This window comes from Tachyglossus aculeatus, chromosome 14, assembly GCF_015852505.1.
Source record: "Tachyglossus aculeatus isolate mTacAcu1 chromosome 14, mTacAcu1.pri, whole genome shotgun sequence".
Classification (NCBI taxonomy): domain Eukaryota; kingdom Metazoa; phylum Chordata; class Mammalia; order Monotremata; family Tachyglossidae; genus Tachyglossus; species Tachyglossus aculeatus.
Genome location: NC_052079.1, coordinates 30,675,593 through 30,700,798, shown reverse-complemented (window position 1 = coordinate 30,700,798; position 25,206 = coordinate 30,675,593). Strand labels below are relative to the sequence as shown.

Here is a 25,206-nt window from a genome sequence, read left to right as displayed (position 1 = left end):
TAAGTGCTCAATAAATCTGATTGAATGAATCGCTCTCTCTCTCTCTATCGTCTCACTCTTGATCTCCATCTCTCTCTCTCCCCTTTCCCTTTGGATCCCTGCCCTTCCCTTCTGCCACGTGCCTGGGAGATGCATTTTTAGACAGGTCTAGTCACTGACTTCATCTCCTTCCGATCCACTGAGTAACGATGAATTGGTTTGCTGATAATGTTCCATCGGATTCATGAGCAATTAGCGTCTTTTTCCAAGTGCGACCGCAGACAGGACCATCACCACAAAAGCAGCCCATACCGAGGAATGGGTCTGACACGCTGGCTTACGGGAACGACGTCGCTTCAGTTTGATCTCTTGCACTTTTTTAAATTTTCCGATCTACCCTGTTCCACGGCTGCTTTATCCAGTTCAATAGGTGTCAGGGTGTGTACTCTTATTATTACGGTACTGTTTTAAGCAGAAGTTAAACAATCGGCTATATTTCCTGAGCGCTTACTGCGTGCAGAGTTCTGGGCAGAGTGAACAATATGACAAAGTTGGTAGACATGTTCCCTGCCCACAATGAGCTCACGGTCTAGACGGGGAGACAGACATTAATATAAATAAAGGACAGATCTATACATAGCCGCTGAGGATGCGAATCCAATTACAAGGGCGATAATAATAATGGCATTTATTAAGCACTTACTATGCGCAAAGCACTGTTCTAAGCGCTGGGGAGGGTACAAGGTGATCAGGCTGTCCCACGGAGGGCTCACAGTCTTCATCCCCATTTTACAAATGAGGAAACTGGGGCCCGGAGAAGTTAAGTGACTTGCCCAAAGTCACACAGCTGACAAGTGGCGGAGCCGGGATTTGAACCCGTGACCCCTGACTCCAAAGCCCGGGCTCTTTCCGCTGAGCCACGCTGCTTCTCCAATGCAGCGATGCAGAAAAGAGGGGGAGAAGAGGAAATGAGGGCCTTGTTGGGCAAGTTAATCAGGTAGGACACAGTCCTTGCCCCACATTCTCGCCATTATTATTATTAGCATGGCATTCGTTAAGAGCTTACTATGTGCCAGGCACTGTACTAAGCGCTGGGGCGGATAAACGCAAACTGGATAGCACAGTCCCCGTCCCACACTGGGCTCATAGTCAATCCCCATTTAACAGATGAGGTAACTGAGGCCCAGAGAAGCGAAGTGACTTGCCCAAGGTCACACAGCAGACAAGTGGGGGAGCCTGGATTAGAACCCATGACCAGGTTTGTGGTCTCGCCACTACGCCACACATCCCACCAACAACCCCACCCCACTTAGGTACAAACTTTAAATTATTCATTATAAATGACCTATTTATTCCTATTAATATAGGTCTCTCCCTCTAGGCTGTAAACTTGTTATAGGCAGAGAACATATCGGCTAATTCTGTTGTACTGGACTCTCCCAAGCGCTAAGTACGGTGCTCTGCACTTAATAAGTTCTCAATAAATACCACCGACTGATTGATAAAGTGGGAAGGGAACAGAACTGAAGTGGTTTAAAAACAGGGCTTCTGAGAGAGGGATTAGTTATAAACATTCTTTGATGCAAGGAGGGCCAGTATTTACACAGAAAGTCTTCCCTAATTAATTTTCCATGTCCTGGTCGCAGCAACCCAATACCACCATTAGAAAATCCCTTCTCTCAGCATTATCTTCAACCCTTATTTTCTGTGTATATTTTGGGAGTCCACTTCTTGCTGCATGCAGTTATTCATTCAGCTGTATTTTCATCCGAAGAGAAGCAGTGTGGCTCAGTGGAAACAGCGGGGGCTTGGGAGTCAGAGGTCATGGGTTCGAATCCCGACTCGGCCGCTCATCTGCTGTGTGACTTTGGGCCGCTTTGCCTCAGTTCCCTCATCTGCAAAGTGGGGGTTACGACTGTGAGCCCCACGTGGGACAACCTGATCACCTTGTATCCTCCCCGGCGCTTAGAACAGTGCTTTGCACATAGTAAGTGCTTAACAAATGCTATCATCATTATTATTATCCTGATGCAATCAATCAATCAATCGTATTTATTGAGCGCTTACTGTGTGCAGAGCACTGTACTAAGCGCTTGGGAAGTACAAGTTGGCAACATATAGAGACAGTCCCTACCCAACAGTGGGCTCACAGTCTAAAAGGGGGAGATGGAGAACAAAACCAAACATACTAACAAAATAAAATAAATAGAATATATATGTACAAGTAAAATAAATAAATCATCATCATCATCATCAATCGTATTTATTGAGCGCTTACTGTGTGCAGAGCACTGTACTAAGCGCTTGGGAAGTACAAGTTGGCAACATATAGAGACAGTCCCTACCCAACAGTGGGCTCACAGTCTAAAAGGGGGAGATGGAGAACAAAACCAAACATACTAACAAAATAAAATAAATAGAATATATATGTACAAGTAAAATAAATAAATCATCATCATCATCATCAATCGTATTTATTGAGCGCTTACTGTGTGCAGAGCACTGTACTAAGCGCTTGGGAAGTACAAATTGGCAACATATAGAGACAGTCCCTACCCAACAGTGGGCTCACAGTCTAAAAGGGGGAGACAAAACCAAACATACTGCAAAATAAAATAGAATAGATATGTACAAGTAAAATAAATAAATAGAGTAATAAATATGTACAAACATATATACATATATATAGGTGCTGTGGAGAAGGGAAGGAGGTAAGATGCATTGGAACTTCTTTCTCTTACACATTTGTCTCCCCGCTCGCACTGTTTGTGAGGAATTCAGTCTGTCCACTCTATTGTAAACTCCTGGAGAGCTGTGACTATGTGCTGTAGTCTCTGACGCACTTGATCGCATGATTCACACTCAGGGGATGCTTAATAAAAATCACTGTTGCTGGTAATGATAGTATTCAAAGTAATTATTACTTATAGTAATAACCGCGGTATTTGTTAAGTACTTACTCTGCACCGAACAGTATACTAAACATGGGCTTGGATAATCAGTCCCTTCCCGACACGGGTCTAATGAGGAGGGAGAACAGGGTTTGAACTTCATTTTGCAGATGAGGAAACTGAGGCTTAGAGAAGTGAAGTGACTTGTCCAAGGTCACACAGCAGACAGGGGGTGGAAGAGGAATTAGAACCCAGGTCCCCTCCGAGACCCTTGCTCGTTCCACTAGGCCATGCTGCGGAGTGAAAAGTAGTTGGGCTTGGTAAGAGGGGCTGCTATGCCTTCATTTCACATCTGTAAATGATTTACACTCGTAAAGTATTTATTATCTCCATAAATTATTCATTTATATTAACGTGTGTCGACCCTGTAGGGCAGTAAGCTTGTTGTGAGCGGGGGAAGTGTAATATCGTACTCTCCCAAGCGCTTAGTACAGAGCTCTGCACACAGCAAGTGCTCAATAAGCAGCATGGCTTAGTGGCAAGAGCCTGGACTTGGGATTCAGAGGTCATGGGTTCCAATCCTGCCCCCGACACTTGTCAGCTGGGTGACTTTGGGCCCGTCACTTCACTTCTCTATGCCCCAGTTCCCTCATCTGTAAAATGGGAATAAAGACTGTGAGCCCCACAGGGGACAACCTGATTACCTTGTATCTACCCCAGCATTTAGAACACTGCTTGGCGCATAGTAAGCGCTTAACAAATATCATTGTAGACTGTGAGCCCGTTGTTGGGTAGGGACCGTCTCTATCATCTACCGTCTCTGTGCCTCAGTTCCCTCACCTGTAAAATGGGGATGAAGACTGTGAGCCCCGCGTGGGACAACCTGATCACTTTGCATCCCCTGCAGCGCTTGGCATATAGTAAGTGCTTAACAAATGCCACATTATTATTATTTAGTATTATTTGTTGCAGATTTGTATTTTATTATTTTTATTATTATTATTTGTAACATTACTATTATTATTTGTAATAATAATAATAATGATGGTATTTGTTAAGCATTTACTATGTGCCAAGCACTGTTCTAAACACTGGGGGAGATACAGGGTGATCTCAGGTTGTCCCACGTGGGGCTCACAATCTTCATCCCCATTTTACAGATGAGGGAACTGAGGCCCAGTGAAGTGACTTGCCCAAAGTCACACAGCTGACAAGTGGCGGAGCCAGGATTTGAACCCATGACCTCTGACTCCAAAGCCCGGGCTCTTTCCACGAAGTCACACCGTACTTTCCAAGCGCTTAGTACAGTGCTCTGCACACAGTAAACGGTCAATAAATCACCTTGCATCCCCACAGAGCTTAGAACAGTGCTTCACACATAGTAAGCGCTTAACAAATACCATCATTATTATTATTAATATTCATTCAGTCAATCGTTATTTATTGAGCGCTTGCTGTGTGCAGAGCATTGGAGTAAGCGCTTGAGAAGTACAAGTTGGCAACATATAGAGATGGTCCCTACCCAACAGCGGGCTCACAGTCTAGAAGGTTGAATGAATGAATGAATGGATTATGATGGATGGATGAATGAATGATGAATTCATTCATCCATTCAATCATATTTATTGAGCGCTTAGTGTGTGCAGAGCACTGTACTAAGCGCTTGGGAAGTACAAGTTGGCAACATATAGAGACACTCCCTACCCAACAGTGGGCTCACAGTCTAGAAGGTTGAAGGAATGAATGGATTATGATAGATGAATGAATGAATGATGAATTTATATTCGTAAATTATACGAATTCATGTTCGTATACAATTGAATGTTAAATACATTCAAACGTATTTATTGAGCGCTTACTGTGTGCAGAGCACTGTACTAAGCGCTTGGTAAGCACAAGTTGGCAACAGATAGAGATGGTCCCTACCTAACAGCAGGCTCACAGTCTAGAAAGGGGAGACAGAGAACAAAACAAAAAATATTAACAAAATAAAATAAATTGAATAAATATGAGCAAATAAAATGAATGAATAAATGAATGAATGAATAAATGAATGAACGAACGACCTGTATATATGTATATATGTTTGTACATATTACTCTTTTTATTTATTTTACTTGTACATATTTATTCTATTTATTTTATTTTGTTAATACGTTTTGTTTTGTTGTCTGTCTCCCCCTTCTAGACTGTGAGCCCATTGTTGGGTAGGGACCATCTCTATATGCTGCCAACTTGTACTTCCCAAGTGCTTAGTACAGTGCTCTGCACACAGTAAGCACTCACTGACTGACTGACTGACTGAATGAATGAACGACTGAATGAATGAATGAACGAACGACTGAATGAATGAACGACTGAATGAATGAATGAACGACTGAATGAATGAACGAACGACTGAATGAATGAATGAATGAACAACTGAATGACTGACTGAATGAATGAACGAACGACTGAATGAATGAACGACTGAATGAATGAATGAACGAACGACTGAATGAATGAACGACTGACTGAGTGAATGAATGAACGACTGAATGAATGAACGAACGACTGAATGAATGAATGAACGACTGAATGAATGAATGAACGAACGACTGAATGAATGAATGAATGAATTAATTGATTCGTATTTATTGAGCGCTTACTGTGTGCAGAGCACTGTACTACGCGCTTGGGAAGTCCAAGTCGGCAACATCTAGAGACGGTCCCTCCCCAACAGCGGGCTCACGGTCTAGAAGGGGGAGACAGACAACACAACAAAACACTCTTACTCGATTCACTACATATGTAGTGAATGTTCCTGTGGCAAGGTGAAGGGAGAGGACAATGGGGTGTGTCTGTTGTGTGTGTGTTGGGGATGAATGCGGGTAGGATGGGTCCCCAGGTATCGGGGGACTTGTGTCCTGGGCCTCTGTACCTGCAGAAGCCTGCCCGAATCAGGCTGAGGGCCAACGATATATTCCTAATGGAGCCCTCCTGCCTGCCTCCGTGCCTCTTTGTGCTTGTCTAGCTGGCCGAGCTTGTGTGGACGTGTGCTTGCAACTGCCATATGTCTCTGGATCTAGGTGTGTGCACACGCACCTGTACTGACGTCTGTGCGGGCCTGTGTCGGGTTGTGTGCCGGTCTCTAGATGTGGGTGTCTGGGTGCCATCCCCACGGCAGTTAAGTTGGAACCCCACTGTGCCTCCGGCCTTTTAGACCGTGAGCCCGCTGTTGGGTAGGGACCGTCTCTCTATGTCACCAACTTGTACTTCCCAAGCGCTTAGTACAGCGCTCTGCACACAGTAAGCGCTCAATAAATACGACTGATTGATTGATTGGTTTCTCTCAATGACTGGATGCTCACAGCCAACCCACAGACACCCTCAGTCAACGCCTACCCGGGCACGCCGACAGCAGGCTGAGACGGAGACGCCCGCTGACAGGCACAGAGCTGCCCCTCACCCGGTCCCGGTCCCCAGTTTAGTCCCCGGGCCCAGGGGCTGCTGTGGGGAGGAGTGGAGGAGATCAATCAATCAATCAATCAATCATGCTTATTGAGCGCTTACTGTGTGCAGAGCACTGTATTAAGCGCTTGGGAGGTACAAGTTGGCAACATCTAGAGACAGTCCCTACCCAACAGTGGGCTCACAGTCTAAAAGGGAGAGACAGAGAACAAAACCAAACAGACTAACAAAATAAGATATGATGGGGGCGATTCTGTAGGAGCCTTTAGGTCCCTGCCCTTTCTTCCCACGCCTGTTCTCTGAGGTCGGGGTGTGCCCTGGGACCTGGGCCCTGCTCTGGGCTGCCCGCTCACCCACCCCCTCAGCCACCTTAGAACCCAGTGCCCAAACTGGGGCTCCCGGGGCGGCTGGACACCTGGCCCGGTTCAGCTGGGCAGCGTGGTGGGCTGGACAGCAGGAGGCTGGAGGGTAGGGGGTTGGGGGAGCTAAATTGGGCACCGGAGAGAATGAATGAATGAATGAACGAACGAACGAACGAACTGAATGAGTGAGCGAACGAACGACTGAATGGATGAATGAATGAACGAACGAACTGAATGAATGAATGAATGAATGACCGAACAAACGACTGACTGACTGAATGAATGAATGAACGACTGAATGAATGAACAAACGAACGACTGAATGAATGAATGAATGACCGAACGAACCACTGACTGACTGAATGAATGAACGAACGAACGACTGACTGACTGACTGAATGAATGAACGACTGAATGGATGAATGAATGAACGAACTGAATGAATGAACAAACGAAAGACTGAATGAATGAATGACCAAACGAACCACTGGCTGAATGAATGAATGAACGACTGAATGAATGAATGAACAAACGACTGAATGAATGAACGAACGACTGAATGAATGAATGAACGAATGAATGAATGAATGAACGAACGAGTGAATGGATGAATGACCGAATGAACTGAATGAATGAATGACAGAACGAACGACTGAATGAATGAATGAACCTCTCCTCGACCTCTCAGCTGCCTTCGACACTGTGGACCACCCCCTTCTCCTCAGCACGCTATCCGACCTTGGCTTCACAGACTCCGTCCTCTCCTGGTTCTCCTCTTATCTCTCCGGTCCTTCATTCTCAGTCTCTTTTGCAGGCTCCTCCTCCCCGTCTCATCCCCTTACTGTGGGGGTTCCCCAAGGTTCGATTCTTGGTCCCCTTCTGTTCTTGATCTACACTCACTTGGTCCCCTTCTGTTCTTGATCTACACTCACTCCCTTGGTGACCTCATTCGCTCCCACGGCTTCAACTATCATCTCTACGCTGATGACACCCAAATCTACATCTCTGCCCCTGCTCTCTTCCCCTCCCTCCAGGCTCGCATCTCCTCCTGCCTTCAGGACATCTCCATCCGGATGTCTGCCTACCACCTAAAACTCAACATGTCCAAGACTGAACTCCTTGTCTTCCCTCCCAAACCCTGCCCTCTCCCTGACTTTCCCATCTCTGCTGACGGCACTACCATCCTTCCCGTCTCACAAGCCCGCAACCTTGGTGTCATCCTCGACTCCGCTCTCTCATTCACCCCTCACATCCAGGCCGTCACCAAAACCTGCCGGTCTCAGCTCCGCAACATTGCCAAGATCCGCCCTTTCCTCTCCATCCATACCGCTACCCTGCTCGTTCAAGCTCTCATCCTATCCCGTCTGGACTACTGCATCAGCCTTCTCTCTGATCTCCCATCCTCTTGTCTCTCCCTACTTCAATCCATACTTCATGCTGCTGCCCGGATTGTCTTTGTCCAGAAACGCTCTGGGCATGTTACTCCCCTCCTCAAAAATCTCCGGTGGCTACCAATCAATCTGCGCATCAGGCAGAAACTCCTCACCCTGGGCTTCAAGGCTCTCCATCACCTCACCCCCTCCTACCTCACCTCCCTTCTCTCCTTCTACAGCCCACCCTGCACCCTCCGCTCCTCCGCCGCTAATCTCCTCACTGTACCTCGCTCTCGCCTGTCCCGCCATCGACCCCCGGCCCACGTCCTCCCCCGGGCCTGGAATGCCCTCCCTCTGCCCATCCGCCAAGCTAGCTCTCTTCCTCCCTTCAAGGCCCTACTGAGAGCTCACCTCCTCCAGGAGGCCTTCCCAGACTGAGCCCCCTTCCTTCCTTTCCCCCTCGTCCCCCTCTCCATCCCCCCATCTTACCTCCCTCCCTTCCCCACAGCACCTCTATGTATGTACATATGTTTGCACATATTTATTACTCTATTTATTTATTTATTTATTTTACTTGTACATATCTATTCTATTTATTTTATTTTGTTAGTAGTTTGGTTTTGTTCTCTGTCTCCCCCTTTTAGACTGTGAGCCCACTGTTGGGTAGGGACTGTCTCTATATGTTGCCGACTCGTACTTCCCAAGCGCTTAGTACAGTGCTCTGCACAAAGTAAGCGCTCAACAAATACGATTGATGATGATGATGATGATGATGTATGAATGAATGACCGAACGGACTGACTGACTGACTGAATGAACGAACGACTGAATAAATGAATGACTGAATGAACCACTGACTGACTGACTGAATGAACGAACGACTGAATGAATGAACGAACTGAATGAATGAATGACCGAACGAACACCTGACTGTCTGACTGAATGAACGAATGAACGACTGACTGAATGAATGAATGGACGAACGAACTGAATGAATGAATGACCGAACGAACAACTGACTGACTGAATGAACGAACGAGTGAATGAATGAACGAACGACTGAATGAATCAATGAACGAACGACTGAATGAGTGAATGAATCAATGAACGACCGACTGAATGAATGAATAAATGAACGAACGACTGAATGAACGAATGAATGAACGAACGAACGACTGACTGACTGAATGAACGAACGACTGACTGAATGAACGAACGAACGACTGACTGAATGAATGAATGGACGAACGAACTGAATGAATGAATGGACGAACGAACTGAATGAATGAATGACCGAACGAACGACTGAATGAATGAACGAACGACTGAATGAATGAATGAACGAACGACGAATGAATGAATGAATGAATGAACGGACGACTGAATGAATGAATAAACGAACGAACGACTGAATGAACGAATGAATGAACGAACGAACGACTGACTGAATGAATGAATGAACGAACGACTGAATGAATGAACGAACGAACTGAATGAATGAATGACCGAACGAACGGCTGACTGTCTGACTGAATGAACGAACGAACGACTGACTGACTGAATGAATGAAGGAACGACTGAATGAATGAATGACCGAACGAACAACTGACTGACTGAACGAACGACTGACTGAATGAACGAACGACTGAATGAATCAATGAACGAACGACTGAATGAGTGAATGAATCAATGAACGACCGACTGAATGAATGAATAAACGAACGAACGACTGAATGAACGAATGAATGAACGAACGAATGAATGAATGAAAAACGGAAAAACCGGTGTGGGTCTGGCGCTCACCTGCGTGTCCGCCGTGTTCCGCCAGGGGTCGCTCCGCTCCCGCCTCGGGCCGTGGGGCCGCCGGCGAGGCCCCGCCCCCCGGCAGGACCCCGGCCCGGCGCAGCGCCTCCAGCGCGGCGTCCGGCGCGGCGTCCACCAGGCGGCGCCACAGGCCGGCGCTGTAGAAGTCCACGGCGTGGGCGCCGGAGATGGGCAGGGCCCGCCGCAGGAAGGGCAGCAGCCCGCTCAGCCGCCCCTGCAGCGCGCCCAGCTCCGGCCCCACGGCCGGCCGCCAGGGGGCCGCCATGGCGCCGGGGGCCGCCGTGACGTCACGCGGGGGCTGGGGGGGGCGCCTCTGCGCCTGCGCCGCGCCTGCGCCGCGCCTGCGCGGGAGCCACTTCCGGCGGCCGTTGGGGACGATGAGGGAGGGGAAGGCGATGAGGGAGGCGAAGACGAGGCGGCCATGGCGGCCCGACCCGCGGAAGCCGTTCGTCGGCAGCGTCCGTGAGGGTGAGAGGCGCCGGACGGACCCCACACACACACGATGACGAGAATAATCATAAACATAATCACAACGGTGGGATTTGTTTAGAAAAAAAAATAATAATGATGGCGTTTATTAAGCGTTTATTGCGCGCAGAGCACTGTTCTAAGCGCTGGGGAGGATACGAGGTGATCAGGTGGCCCCACTTGGGGCTCACGGTCTTCATCCCCATTTTACAGATGAGGTCACTGAGGCTCAGAGAAGGGAAGCGACTTGCCCGAGGTCGCACGGCAGACAGGTGGAGGAGGCGGGATTCGAACCCATGACCTCTGACTCCCAAGCCCGGGCTCTTCCCACTGAGCCACGTTGCTTCTCTGTTGAGCAGTCAGGGGAGGATGTGGGGCCAACTTGTACTTCCCAAGCGCTTAGTACAGCGCCCCGCGCACCGTAAGCGCTCAGTAAATACGGCTGAAGGAGTGAAAGCAGCGTGGCTCGGGGGAGAGAGCGCGGGCCTGGGAGTCAGAGGTCATGGGTTCGAATCCCGCCTCCGCCAATTAATAATAATGATAATAATACTGCATTTGAAACACTGTGGCTCAGTGGAAAGAGCGCGGGCCTTGGAGTCAGAGGTCATGGGTTCGAATCCCCCCAACGCCAATTAATAATAATAGTAATAATACTGCATTTGAAACAGCGTGGCTCAGTGGAAAGAGCGCGGGTTTGGGAGTCAGAGGTCATGGGTTCAAATCCCGCCTCCGCCAATTAATAATAGTAATAATACTGCATTTGAAGCAGCGTGGCTCAGTGGAAAGAGTGCATGATAATAATGCATTTGATACAGCGTGGCTCAGTGGAAAGAGCGCGGGCCTGGGAGTCAGAGGTCACGGGTTCGAATTCCACCGACGCCAATTAATAATAGTAATAATACTGCGTTTGAAGCAGCGTGGCTCAGTGGAAAGAGCGCGGGCCTTGGAGTCAGAGGTCATGGGTTCGAATCCCACCAACGCCAATTAATAATAATAATACTGCATTTGAAACAGCGTGGCTCAGTGGAAAGAGCGCGGGCCTTGGAGTCAGAGGTCATGGGTTCGAATCCCGCCTCCGCCAATTAATAATAATAATGCTGCATTTGAAACAGCGTGGCTCAGTGGAAAGAGCGCGGGCTTGGGAGTCAGAGGTCATGGGTTCGAATCCTGCCTCCGCCAATTAGTAATAATAATAATGATACTGCATTTGAAACACCGTGGCTCAGTGGAAAGAGCGCGGGCTTGGGAGTCAGAGGTCATGGGTTCGAATCCCGCCAACGCCAATTAATAACAATACTAATAATGTATTTGAAGCAGCGTGGCTCAGGGGAAAGAGCGCGGGCTTGGGAGTCAGAGGTCATGGGTTCGAATCTCGCCTCCGCCAATTAATAATAATAATAATGCATTTGAAGCAGCGTGGCTCAGTGGAAAGAGCGCGGGCCTTGGAGTCAGAGGTCATGGGTTCGAATCCCGCCAACGCCAATTAATAATAATACTGCATTTGAAACAGCGTGGCTCAGGGGAAAGAGCGCGGGCCTGGGAGTCAGAGGTCATGGGTTCGAATTCTACCTCCGCCAATTAATAATAATAATAATACTGCATTTGAAACAGCGTAGCTTAGGGGAAAGAGCGCAGGCTTGGGAGTCAGAGGTCATGGGTTCGAATCCCAGCTCTGCCAATTAATAATAATAATAATAATGCATTTGAAGCAGCGTGGCCCAGTGGAAAGAGCACGGGCCTTGGAGTCAGAGGTCATGGGTTCGAATCCCGGATCTGCCAATTAATAATAATACTGCATTTGAAAAAGCGTGGCTCGGTGGAAAGAGCGCGGGCTTGGGAGTCAGAGGTCATGGGTTCGAATCCCTCCTCCGACAATTAATAATAATAATAATAATACTACAGTTGAAGTAGCGTGGCTCAGTGGAAAGAGCATGGGCTTGGGAGTCAGAGGTCATGGGTTCGAATCGCACCAATGCCAATTAATAATAATAATACTGCATTTGAAGCAGCGTGGCTCAGTGGAAAGAGCGCGGGCTGGGGAGTCAGAGGTCATGGGTTCGAATCCCACCAACGCCAATTAACAATAATAATACTGCATTTGAAACAGTGTGGCTAAGTGGAAAGAGCGCGGGCCTGGGAGTCAGAGGTCATGGGTTCGAATCCTACCTCCGCCAATTAATAATAATAATAATAATACTGCATTTGAAACAGCGTGGCTTAGGGGAAAGAGCGCAGGCTTGGGAGTCAGAGGTCATGGGTTCGAATCCCACCTCTGCCAATTAATAACAATACTAATAATGTATTTGAAGCAGCGTGGCTCAGGGGAAAGAGCGCAGGCTTGGGAGTCAGAGGTCATGGGTTCGAGTCCTGGCTCTGCCAATTAATAACAGTAATAATAATACTGCATTTGAAGAAGCGTAGCCCAGTGGAAAGAGTGCGGGCTTGGGAGTCAGAGGTCATGGGTTCGAATCCCGCCTCCACCATTTAATAATAATAATGCTGCATTTGAAGCAGCGTGGCCCAGTGGAAAGAGCGCGGGCTGGGGAGTCAGAGGTCATGGGTTTGAATCCTGGCTCTGCCAATTAATAATAATAATAATAATAATAATGCATTTGAAGCAGCGTGGCCCAGTGGAAAGAGCGCGGGCTTGGGAGTCAGAGGTCATGGGTTCGAATCCCGCCCCCGCCAATTAATAATAATAATAATATTGCATTTGAAATAGCGTGGCTCAGTGGAAAGAGCGCGGGCTGGGGAGTCAGAGGTCGTGGGCTCGAATCCCGCCTCCGCCAATTAATAATAATAGTAATAATAATAATACTGCATTTGAAATAGCGTGGCCCAGTGGAAAGAGCGCGGGCTTGGGAGTCCGAGGTCATGGGTTTGAATCCTGGCTCCGCCAATTAATAACAATAATAATAATAATAATGCATTTGTAGCAGCGTGGCCCAGTGGAAAGAGCGCAGGCTTGGGAGTCAGAGGTCATGGGTTCGAATTCTGACTCCGCCAATTAATAATAATACTAATAATGTATTTGAAGCGGCATGGCTCAGGGGAAAGAGCGCGGGCTTGGGAGCCAGAGGTCATGGGTTCGAATGCCGGCTCCGCCAATTAATAACAATACTAATAATGTATTTGAAGTAGCGTGGCTCAGGGGAAAGAGCGCGGGCTTGGGAGTCAGAGGTCATGGGTTCGAATTCATCCATTCAGTCGTACTTATTGAGCGCTTTTTGGTGTGCAGAGCACTGTACTAAGCGCTCGGGAAGTACAGGTTGGCAACATATAGAGACGGTCCCTACCCAACAGTGGGCTCACAGTCTAGAAGTCCCGGCTCCGCCAATTAATAGTAATAATACTAATAATGCGTTTGAAGCAACGTGGCTCGGTGGGAAGATCGTGGGCCTTGGAGTCAGAGGTCATGGGTTTGAATCCCGGCTCCGCCAATTAATAATAATAAAAATGATAATGCATTTGAAGCAGCATGGCTCAGTGGAAAGAGCGCGGGCTTGGGAGTCAGAGGTCATGAGTTTGAATCCCGGCTCCGCCAATTAATAAAAATAAAAATTGCATTTGAAGCAGCATGGGTCAGTGGAAAGAGCGGGGCTTGGGAGTCAGAGGTAATGGGTTCGAATCCCGCCTCCGCCAATTAATAATAATAATAATAATACTGCATTTGAAACAGCGTGGCTCAGTGGAAAGAGCGCGGGCTTGGGAGTCCGAGGTCATGGGTTCGAATCCTGGCTCTGCCAATTAATAATAATAATACTGCATTTGAAGCAGCGTGGCTCAGTGGAAAGAGCGGGGGCTTGGGAGTCAGAGGTCATGGGTTCGGATCCCGCCTCCACCAATTAATAATAATAATAATAATAATAATAATACTGCATTTGAAGCAGCGTGGCTCAGTGGAAAGAGCGTGGGCTTGGGAGTCAGGTCATGGGTTCGAATCCCGCCTCCGCCAATTAATAATAATAATAATAATAATACTGCATTTGAAGCAGCATGGCTTAGGGGAAAGAGTGCGGGCTTGGGAGTCAGAGGTCATGGGTTCCAATCCCGGCTCCACCAAGTAATAATAATAATAATGCATTTGAAGCAGAGTGGCTCAGTGGAAAGAGCACGGGCTTGGAGTCAGGGATCATGGGTTCTAATCCTGGCTCTGCCAACTGTCAGCTGTGTGATTTGGAGCAAGTCACTTCACTTCTCTGTGCCTTAGTTCCCTCATCTGTAAAATGGGGATTAAGACTGTGAGCCCCACGTGGGACAACATGATCACCTTGTATTCTCCCCAGCGCTTAGAACAGTGCTTTGCACATAGTAAGCCCTTAATGAATACCAACATTATTATCATTATTATTCTCTGAGCCTCAGTTACCTCATCTGTAAAATGGGGATTAAGATTGTGAGCCCCACGTGGGACAACTTGATCACCTTGTATTCTCCCCAGCGCTTAGAACAGTGCTTTGCACATAGTAAGCCCTTAATGAATACCAACATTATTATCATTATTATTCTCTGAGCCTCAGTTACCTCATCTGTAAAATGGGGATTAAGATTGTGAGCCCCATGTGGGACAACTTGATCACCTTGTATCCCCCCCAGCGCTTAGAACAGTGCTCTGCACATAGTAAGTGCTTAACAAATGCCATCATCATTATTATTAAGCCCTTACTATGTACTTGTACTTATAACTTGTACTTCTCAAGCGCTTAGTACAGTGCACTGCACGCAGTAAGTGCCCAATAAATACGATTGAATGAATGAATGAATGTGCGAAGCACTGTTCTAAGCGCTAGGGTAGATAGAAGGTAATCAAGCTGTCCCATGAGGGGCTTACAGTCTTTATCCTCATTTTCCAGATGTCACTGTAGGCCCTGAGAATAATAGTAATAATAGTAATAATGGCATTTATTAAGCGCTTACTATGTGCAAACCACTGTTCTAAGCGCTGGGGAGGTTCCAAGGTGATCAGGTTGTCCCACGGGGGGCCTCACAGTCTTAATCCCCATTTTACAGATGAAGTAACTGAGGCCCAGAGAAGTGAAGTGACTTGCCCAGAGTCACACAGCTGACAATTGGCGGAGCTGGGATTTGAACCCATGACCTCTGACTCCAAAGCCCGGGCTCTTTCCACTGAGCCACACTGTAGCAGCCAGTTAAGTGACTTGCCCAAAGTCACACAGCTGACAGTTGGCGGAGCTGGGATTAGAACCCATGACCTCTGACTCCTAAGCCCGGGCTCTTTCCACTGAGGCACGCTGCTTTTCTAATAATAATAATAATAATAATAATAATAGTAAAGTAATGGTATTTGTTAAGCAGTTAGAGAAGCAACGTGGCTCAGTGGAAAGAGTCCGGACTTGGGAATGAATGAGTCAGAGGTCGTGGGTTCCAATCCTGACTCCGACACTCATAGTCATGATAATAATAATAATGGCATTTGTTAAACGCCTGCTCTGTGCCAAGCACTGTTCTAATTGCTGGGGAGGATACAAGCAGCGTGGCTCAGTGGAAAGAGCCCGGGCTTGGGAGTCAGAGGTCGTGGGTTCTAATCCCAACTCTGCCACTCATCTGCTGTGTGACTTTGGGCAGGTCACTTCACTTCTCTGTGCCTCAGTTCCCTCATCTGGAAAATGGGGATGAGGACTGAGCCCCATGTGGGACAACCTGATCACCTTATATCTACCCCCAGTGCTTAGAACAGTGCTTGGCACATAGGAAGCGCTTAACTAATAACAATAATGGTATTTGTTACCATTATTGTTGTTATTATTAAGGTCAGTGGTTCATTCATTCAGTCGTATTTATTGAGTGCTTACTGTGTGCAGAGCACTGTATTAAGTGCTTTGGAAGTACAAGTGGGCAACATTTAGAGACCGTTCTTATCTGGACTCCATCCCTTGTCTGTTGTGTGACCTTGGGCGAGTCATTTCACTTCTCTGGCCTCTGTTCCCTCATCTGTAAAATGGGAGTTGAGACTGAGCCCCACGTGGGAAAGGGACTGTGTGCAGTCCGATCTGCTTACATGCACCCCTGTGCTTAGTACAGTGCCTGCCACATAGTAAGCGCTTAAATTCTATATTTAATATTGCTACTGTGTGCAGAGCACTGTACTAAGCACTTGGGAGAGCACACAAGAAGCAGAGTGGCCTTATGGAAAGAGCCTCGGCCTGGAAGTCAGAAGGACCTGGGTTCTAATCCCCACTCTGCCACTCATCTTGGTTGTGATTTAGACAAGTCACTTCCCTTCTTCGTGCCTCAGTTACGCCACCTGTAAAATGGGGATGAAGGCTGGGAGCCCCATGTGGCTTCCCCACTTTGGGTTTCTCATCCTCCACCCTCTCTTTAGAGTCTGTCGCTGTCCCCTACCTGTAACTTATTTTAGTGACCGTCTTCCCCGCTAGATTGTAATCTTGAGAGCAGAGATCGTGTCCAACTCTGTGGCGCTCTCCCAAGTGAGAAGCAGTGTGGGACCTAGATTCGAATCCTGCCGCCTCCACTTTTCATTCATTCAGTCGCATTTATTGAGCGCTTACAGCGCAGAACACTGTGCTAAGCGCTTGGGGAGTACAAATCGGCAACACATAGAGACAGTCTCTACCCAGCAGTGGGTTCTCAGTCTAGAGGGGGGAGACAGACAAGAAAACAAAACAAGTAGACGGGTGTCAGTGCTGGCAGAATAGATAGAATTGTGGCTGTGTACACATCATTGATAAAATAGAGAAATCTGTACAAATATACACAAGTGCTGTGGGGTGGGGAAGAGGGTAGGGTAAAGGGAGGGAGTGGGGGCGATGGGGAGGGGGACGAGGGGGAGAGGAAGGAGGGGGATCAGTCTGGGAAGGCCTCCTGGAGGAGGTGAGCTCTCAGTAGGGGTTTGAAGGGAGGAAGAGAGCTAGTTTGGCGGTTGCATGGAGGGAGGGCATTCCAGGCCAGGGGGAGGATGTGGTCCGGGGGTCGACGGAGGGACAGGTGAGAACGAGGCCCATTGAGGAGGTTAGCGGCGGCAGAGGAGCGGAGGGCGCGGGCTGGGCCGGAGAAGGAGAGAAGGCAGGTGAGGTAAGAGGTGATGGAGACCTTGGAAGCCAAGAGTGAGGAGTTTTTGCTTCATGCGAAGGTTGATAGGCAACCGCTGGAGATTTTTGAGGAGGGGAGTGACGTGCCCAGAGTGTTTCTGCAGAAAGGTAATCCGGGCAGCAGAGTGAAGTATAGACTGAAGCAGGGAGAGGCAGGAGGATGGGAGGGCAGAAAGGAGGCTGATGCAATAATTCAGTCGGGATAGGACGAGAGATTGATCTAACAACCTTGATCAAGTCACTCAGCTTCTCTGTGGGTCCATTGCCTCATCTGTAAAATAAGGATTAAGACTGAGAACCTCACAGCCTGATCCGCTTCTTTCTACCCCTGTAGATAGTGTGTAACAGATACCATTAAAAATAAAAAGTGCTTAGAACGGTGTTCAGCACAGAAGTGCCCAATATCGATCAAGTTGCCCCCAGGAGAAGTTTGCTTGGTTGCGACCATAGTTTCGTCAGTCAGTCAGTAGAATTTATTGAGTGCAGAGTCTTGGGAGAAGATAGTTCCCTTTGCAGCTTTCACAGTGGAAAATCTTGGTTGGTCCCCAGGTTGATGGTCTGAGCATTTAAGGGTGGAACTTCAGGAGGTTCTATTACTTTAATTTTGTTGCTTTTGATGCACATCTGGGCAACCAGCAGGAGGAACCCATGAAATCTGTGAGGGAAATTAAATGACATTTAGGTCACAGAAGCGGCATGGTGGAGTGGAAAGCACAGGCTTAGGAGTCAGAGGACCTGGCTTCTAACCCCAGCTCTGCCACTTACCTGCTGTGACATTTGGGCCAAGTTATTTAACTTCTCTTTGCCTCAGTTCCCTCTTCTGCAGTCCTGTATAGACTGAGCCCCATGTGGGACTTGATGATCGTGTATCTACCCCCGTGCTTAGTACAGTACTTGTCATATAGTAAGCGCTTAACAAATACCACTTACTACTATCATTGACTTAAAACATTTTCTTTACTCCAGGGCAGGGATTTGCTTTTCGAAGAAAACAGAAAATCCAACAGAAATACACAAAATTTTTGCGAAAGAAAAGAGGGTCCCAACTTCCTTCAAATGACCAGTTCACAGAAACCTACCCAGAACACTTGAAGCATCTATATGTAGCTGAAGAAGCCCTACTCAGTGTTCAACGTCGAAAAGATCACCAACTCTCTTCTGTGCAAAGCAGCCCGACGGTGAGGTATGTCTTCCCCTTTCGGAGTGTTTTAAGTTGAACTGAAAAGTTAATTTAACAGCTCTAGGTCAGTTTTAGGAAGTAGAAATTGGAGAAGCAACTTGGCAAAGTGGCAGAGCTCTGGTCTAGGATCCAAAAGACCCGGGTTCGAGTGTGAGCTGTGCCGCTAACCTGCTGTGTGACCTTCGGTCGTTCACTTACCTTCTCTGTATCTCAGTTTCCCCATCTGCAAATTGGGGATGATCACACCTGCCTTTCCTACGTACCTCACAGGGTTGTTGTGAGGGCTGAAATGAACTAATTAATGTGAGAGCGCTTTGGGAATAAAAGCACAGTAGAAAACCAGGGTATTTTGGTGAAAGGCAGCTTGGCCTAGGGGAAAGAGCATGGGACTGGGAGTCGGGATCTGTGTTCTGATCCTTGCTCCGCTACTCATCTCCTGTGTGGCCTTGGACAGGTCACTTCACTTCCCAGTACCTCAGTTACCTCATCTGTAAAATGGGGATTAAATCCTCCTCCCTCCTACTTTGACTGTGAGCCTCATGAGGGGCAGAGACATTGTCCAACCTGATTATCCTGATCTACCCCAGCGCTTAGAAGAGTGCGTGATACATGGTAAGTGCTTACCAGATACCATTAAAAAAAGGACTACTAAGCTAGGGATGATGCCACCCGTATTTTCTCATTGGAGGAAGAAGGGACTTTAGAGTGAGCATAGGGCAGGAAAATTGGCAGCCCAATTTCCAGGTTGATGCCCCTAGACTTTCGTGATACTCTATTTTCTCCCCTGATCTAATGCCCACCTTCTCTTGTATATTCACTCACCTATATTACAAATTCTCAGATATACACATTCCCTCACCCGCCTCCATCCCAATTTGCTTGTATCCACCCCAGTGCTTAGTACAGTGCCTGTCACATAGTAAGCACTTAACAAATATCATTATTGCTATCATCTTCCATTCCATATAGTGTCTCTAGTTTGGGGGCTCCAAAACAGTTGTATGTTTTAGAAAAATGTGTTGCAGTGTATTCAAGGATCTTTTCATCTCCTTAAAAGTAGCAACCGTGACTTGAGAGTGTTGGCTAGTCTCTGACACCCAACTCACCACCCACTTATAATAATAAGTCATTAAGTATAATACCATTAAGTATAAGTCAATAAATGATAAGTGTGTGTGTGTGGTGGGTAGGAGGAGGGTGGCACACTTAATTTTTAATGCTGCATCAGGGAACTGCTTGAACTAGCTGCAAAATTCAGCTGTTCTAGTTCAGAGACGACTCAGCAGCAAAAGGCAAGGCAAGTTCGCAGTCGTGAACAGAAGTAAGTTTTCAGAAAGCCCAACTTGATGACTAGTTGTCGGGGCATCGCGAGGATACCATCTGGATGAACCCCAAGCCAGCTTTTCGCCAGCCTCACTTTTACACTGGCCTGTACTAAAGTAGCAGCTATAAATTTTAAGCCCCCTGACAACTTTCAAGTTTGTTTAATTTGTTGCCAGTAACGATTATTTTGCACTAAGTGACCGTTCGTGTATCTTGGCTTTGTACAAACTTTTTTTTAATCATCCTTCAGATTTGGGGGAGAATTAAATTGAGTCCAGTTAAGTGTGTGCCAATGACGTGTTTTGTTGTCTGTCTCCCCCTTCTAGACTGTGAGCCGGTTGTTGGCCAGAACAGTGCTTTGCACATACTAAGCGCTTAATAAACGCCATCATCATCAGGGACCGTCTCCATATGTTGCCGACTTGTACTTCCCAAGCGCTTAGTACAGTGCTCTGCACACAGTAAGCGCTCAATAAATACGATTGAATGAATGAATGAATTTGCCCTCCTCCTTTAGTATTTCTCACATTTAATTGGCAGGGGACTTTGGAGAAAGTGGCTTGAATAAGCAGTAATTTCAAAGGAGCTAAAAATAAAACCAAAGGTATTGAAGACAAGGAAGTTAAATGAATTAGTAAGTCAGGTATAACTTAGTTTTGTTAAAGACCTTGAATCGTGCTTTAATTGAAAGTTCATGTTATCTTAGATGATGGAATTTTTTCAGGTCTGATTCAATAGCTTTTTGTCTTAATTGCAATTTCATTTATCTTTCAAAGTTCTGTTGCACCCCCAAAGAAGAACAAGAAGAAGACATCAAATCAGAAAGCAAAAGAAGAGTATGATATGATAGTTGCAAAACGGGCTGCTAAGAAACAGGTAATCAAGTGATTTCTTAAATGGGGGAGGGCAGTTAATATCATATTAGCATTAATTATGTGCCTAGTGCACACAAGTGTGTAATAAATATGACTGATTGATGTAAAATGTTGAGTTGAGGAAGTTGGCTTTGGTATTCTTATGCCCGAGATTGGATCCAGCAAATAACTTGAGGTTAATACGTGTAAGATAAGTGGCACAAGTCCCCATTTATTCTAAGTTGCAATAAGAAGCTTAAAAGTATCTGAATGAGAAGCCGCATGGCGTAGTGGCCTGGGAGTCAAAAGGTCATAGGTTCTAATTCCAGCTCCACTCTTGTCTGCCTTGTGACCTTGGGCAAGTCACTTAACTTCTCTGTGCCTCAGTTCCCTCATCTGTCAAATGGGGATTGAGACTGAGTGCCCCACGTGAGATGGACTGAGATCAACCCAATGTGCGTATATTCACCCCAATGTTTAATACAGTACTTGGCACATAGGGAAGTGCTTAACAAATGCTATTATTATTATTATTATTTTTATTATTATTATTAAAACAACAGTGGAATTGGAGCCTGAGGAGCCAGGAGGTACTTTGACTTATCAGGAAACTTTGCAAAATGGATTATACCCCACTTACTTTCCGTGTTCAGAAATAGATTTTATAGAAGCACATTTTAACTACTTAAAATCACCAGTCCCTCCATCGCCCCATTATATCTCTTCATGCTTTTCCACAATAATGCTATTGAATTTTACTACTTGTAGTCCACATAGTGCTCTCAAACCACACTAGTGCTCTGGTTTTGCTGCTCATGTATATGTGTTCTGCTGCCTTTTGGGTCTTCCCGGGCCACTGCTTAGCCACTGTGCAACAATCAATTATATTTATTGAACTCTTACTGTATACCGAGCACTGTACTGAACACTTGAGAGAATATAACCAAGTTGGCGAAGGTGCACCAGTACAGCTGCCTTGCTTTGCCTTGAAGTTATCCTAAGTAGATTCAGTTTGGTATGTCAATACCGAAAAAGAAATCTCGGGGAATGGAGTGGACTTGAGAAGCAGCATGGCCTAGTGGCAAGAGGACGGGCCTGGTTGTCAGAAGGACTTGGGTCCTAATCCCGGCTCCACCAGTTATCCTCTGTGTGACCTTTGGCAAATCGCTTAACTTCGCTGTGCCTCAGTTACTGCGTCTGTAAAATGGGGATTAAGACTGAGAGCCCCATGTGTGACAGAAGCTCCGTCCAACCTGATTAGCTTGTATCTATCCCAGCGCTTAATACTTAAAAAGTAAGTACTGATTGCCACTATACTGCTTACCACTATACATTCGTATATAATTGGAGATCTCACATACCTGCCATGCCGCAATCTCTGAGCAGATGCTTTGGGAAAGGGAAGATTTTAACGGGTGGGTGAGAAACCAGTGTCAGCTACCGTAAGTAACAAATGTCAGAAGAGCCGGAACCTGACCGTTAAATGATACACTGCAAAAACGTCCAAACTTGGGTGAAAGTCAAATCAGTGTGTACAGAGCTCTTGGTGAGGACAATTAGGATTTTTATGTGCATGTGTGTGAACATTTATTTGTTTAAATCCATAATCAACCTTGTGTTGTTGTTACATTGTGTTTTGATCATTTAAGTTAGTAGTTATCTGCAGTGTGTTTTTTTCTTATCAAAATGGGGAAGCTTTTGGAATCTTTGTAGTAATCGTCATTTTCCTCTGAGAAGCTCATTTCATTAGCACTGTTTGGCTTAACACTTGAGTTTTGTGAAACCAGTAAGAGTGCCAACTGGGGTTTTTCGAACTGTGAGAAATGTGGGGCTTCTACATGCGCTGTTTATAGAAAGAAAATAGAAACCACGTTACGAGGCCCGCAGTTCTTCTTGATGTGGTATCTTAAAACACTTTTGGTGATTGTTTAATTTTCATATCATTTAGTCACTTTAGAGGGTTTGTTTTCATTTGGTCACTCTGAAACCTGAAAAAGGCTCGAGAGAAAATCACTTGTATCTCAGGGGAAGACTAAAGAGTATTTCAATTGCTAAAACAGTGGAAGGACAACAGTGCCTACTGCATTTCTAGACTGTGAGCTTGCTGTTGGGTAGGGGCTGTCTCTATATGTTGCCGACTTGTACTTCCCAAGCGCTTAGTTCAGTGCTCTGCACACAGTAAGCGCTCAATAAATACGATTTAATGAATGAACGAATGTGGACCAATTGTGGATCCTGTGAGCTCGTCTGGACCTCTGCTCTTGAGAAAATTCTTTTAGCTCCGGAAGCTGCCCCAGATCCTTTCCTGCCACTGACTTGAGCATAAGATGTGATCATCAGTCTTATTTATTGAGCGCTTACTGTGTGCAGAGCACTGTACTAAGCGCTTGATCTGATGTGATCTGTGTCCCTCGAGCCCAGGAATTAGGCCCAGCAGAAGCATCCCCAGAAGGTGCAGTCAGTGTAGAGGAATTCAGGTAAGAGACTGGAAACGACTCTAGTTCTCGACATCTTCCTTGCACCATACTTAAAAAAGATGTCATAACACTTGTCAAAAATTATGAAAATAAGACGTCAGGAATTGGACCTCTCTTGTTTCCTGACCCAGGGACTTAAAAATGTTTTTCTGTATTTGGTCTGCTGTCCCATTATGCTGAGAAGATCCATGTTGCATATTCATTGTAAAGCTGAAAGGGCCTTTCACTTACATCATAATTCAGTTACCTGCTACAACTTGTTTTATTCAATGTTTGGTGGACAGAACTTGCCACGCACTCATAGCGCAAGCTGTTTCCGAGCAGTTCCTGCATTGCGTGCTCTCCGCTCATGGTCAGTGTTCTATTTGTTTCCGTTTCAGGAGGCTGAGAAAAGAAAACAAGAGCGAGAAGAAGCACAAAAGCAATACAAAAAAAAGAAAATGGAAGCATTCAAAATATTGAGTCAGAGGACTAGAAAAGGACAGCCAAAGTTAAACGTACAAATGGAATATCTTCTTCAAAAGATCCAAGAAAAACAATAAAACCTTCTGTTTTGTATGCAAATAAAAATATACCCCTGCTACTGGATTCATTTGGATGTGATTAGATACTTCATAGCAATTAACTGGCTGGTTTAACCCATTAGTATTACAGCTGCAGACAAATAATTGAGCATGATGGCCTTCATAGATTGTAGACTTTGAGAGGGACTATGTGTGGAATATTTTTCTCTCTCAGTGATGCGAGAGAGAAAGTTCCACTGATTTGTTGAACTGCAAGGGAATGGTTCCATATTATGGTATCAGTTTTTCAGACAAGATCAAGATTACGAAATAATTACAGGAGAAGAGAGATGGCATCAAAACGAACGCAGTGTTTCTCCAGGCAATTACAGAATGGCACTCCTCAAAAACGTAGGCGCCGACCACGTGGGCATCAGAGAAGCTGTTGGCCTATGGGATTGGCACCAATCAATCAATAGCATTTGTTGAGCACTTACTGGGGGCATTGCATTGTAAGGGGGGTGGTGATGCCATTACCTTCGCCATCCCCTTCCTCCTCTCCTCCAATTGTGTTTTTTGAACCAAACCCACCCTGATTCTCGATTCATTCAGTCGAAGTTGTTGACTTCGAAGTTGCAGAGCACTGTACTAAACGCTTACGGTTGATGCCGCCATGGAGCCGGAGGCCGAGCCAAGATGTTGGCTGGGCCTCTTCATCATCATCATCAATCGTATTTATTGAGCGCTTACTATGTGCAGAGCACTGTACTAAGCGCTTGGGAAGTACAAATTGGCAACATATAGAGACAGTCCCTTCCCAACAGTGGGCTCACAGTCTACTTGGCCTCCTCTTGGCCTGCACCAGCAGAATGGAGCACCCAAGCAGATCTTAGTGCTCTGGGCTTCCCGTTTTACTCACTAAGCTAGGAGCCCAGAACCAGATGGTGGGGCAGATCGTCATCCGCTCACCTGCCTTACCTCCAGTCTTCCCAACCCTTGGCAGGGGAGGCCATCAAGATGCCGGCAACCATTCCCAAACCTTGGGCGCCTCGTGCAGAGAAACCTCCAAGCTGCCTGGGAGGGCTAGTGGGCTGAGAGGTGTAGGTGGTCGGTCACCATGTCCTCACAAGAGGACCAGAGGTGAGAAGGCTCTCTGACCCAGCTCCAGAGGCCAGAAGGACTGAGAGAAACTCCTACGACGGTGGAGGAGGGGATTGGAAAATAGCACCAGGGCCTCAGAACACAGATTTGACCACTTCACAGCTCCAGTTGTTGGGCCTTCCTGATGGGTGGAAGTGATTTTCTTTTATTTATTTTTTTATGAATGTGAATTCAACCCATATCTGCTTTAATTTGAGAGCATAAGCAATGTTCTCTGCTCACCAAGGAGCTTCAAAGCCAATGATCAGGAGTTTCTCCTTGATGCAGAGAGGTACAGACCTCAAATCAATC

The 25,206-nt window shown here is 46.5% G+C and overlaps 2 protein-coding genes across 2 annotated transcripts in view; one reads left to right on the top strand and one right to left on the bottom strand.

Moving 5' to 3' along the window:
* Positions 1 to 10,150, bottom strand: part of METTL25 (methyltransferase like 25) — a 105,183-nt gene extending 95,033 nt beyond the window's left edge. The window contains exon 1 of the mRNA XM_038756835.1: positions 9,859 to 10,150. Coding sequence (XP_038612763.1) covers positions 9,859 to 10,144 — 286 coding nt within the window. The 5' untranslated portion in view covers positions 10,145 to 10,150. The remainder of the gene's footprint in view (positions 1 to 9,858) is intronic.
* Positions 10,151 to 10,253: 103 nt separating this feature from the next.
* On the top strand, positions 10,254 to 23,839 carry CCDC59 (coiled-coil domain containing 59). The gene is made up of 4 exons (XM_038756428.1): positions 10,254 to 10,347; positions 18,384 to 18,600; positions 20,697 to 20,796; positions 23,632 to 23,839. Exons 1-4 carry the CDS (start codon positions 10,257 to 10,259, stop codon positions 23,791 to 23,793), a joined length of 570 nt encoding a protein of 189 aa, XP_038612356.1. The 5' UTR covers positions 10,254 to 10,256; the 3' UTR covers positions 23,794 to 23,839.
* The last annotated feature ends 1,367 nt before the right edge of the window (positions 23,840 to 25,206 follow it).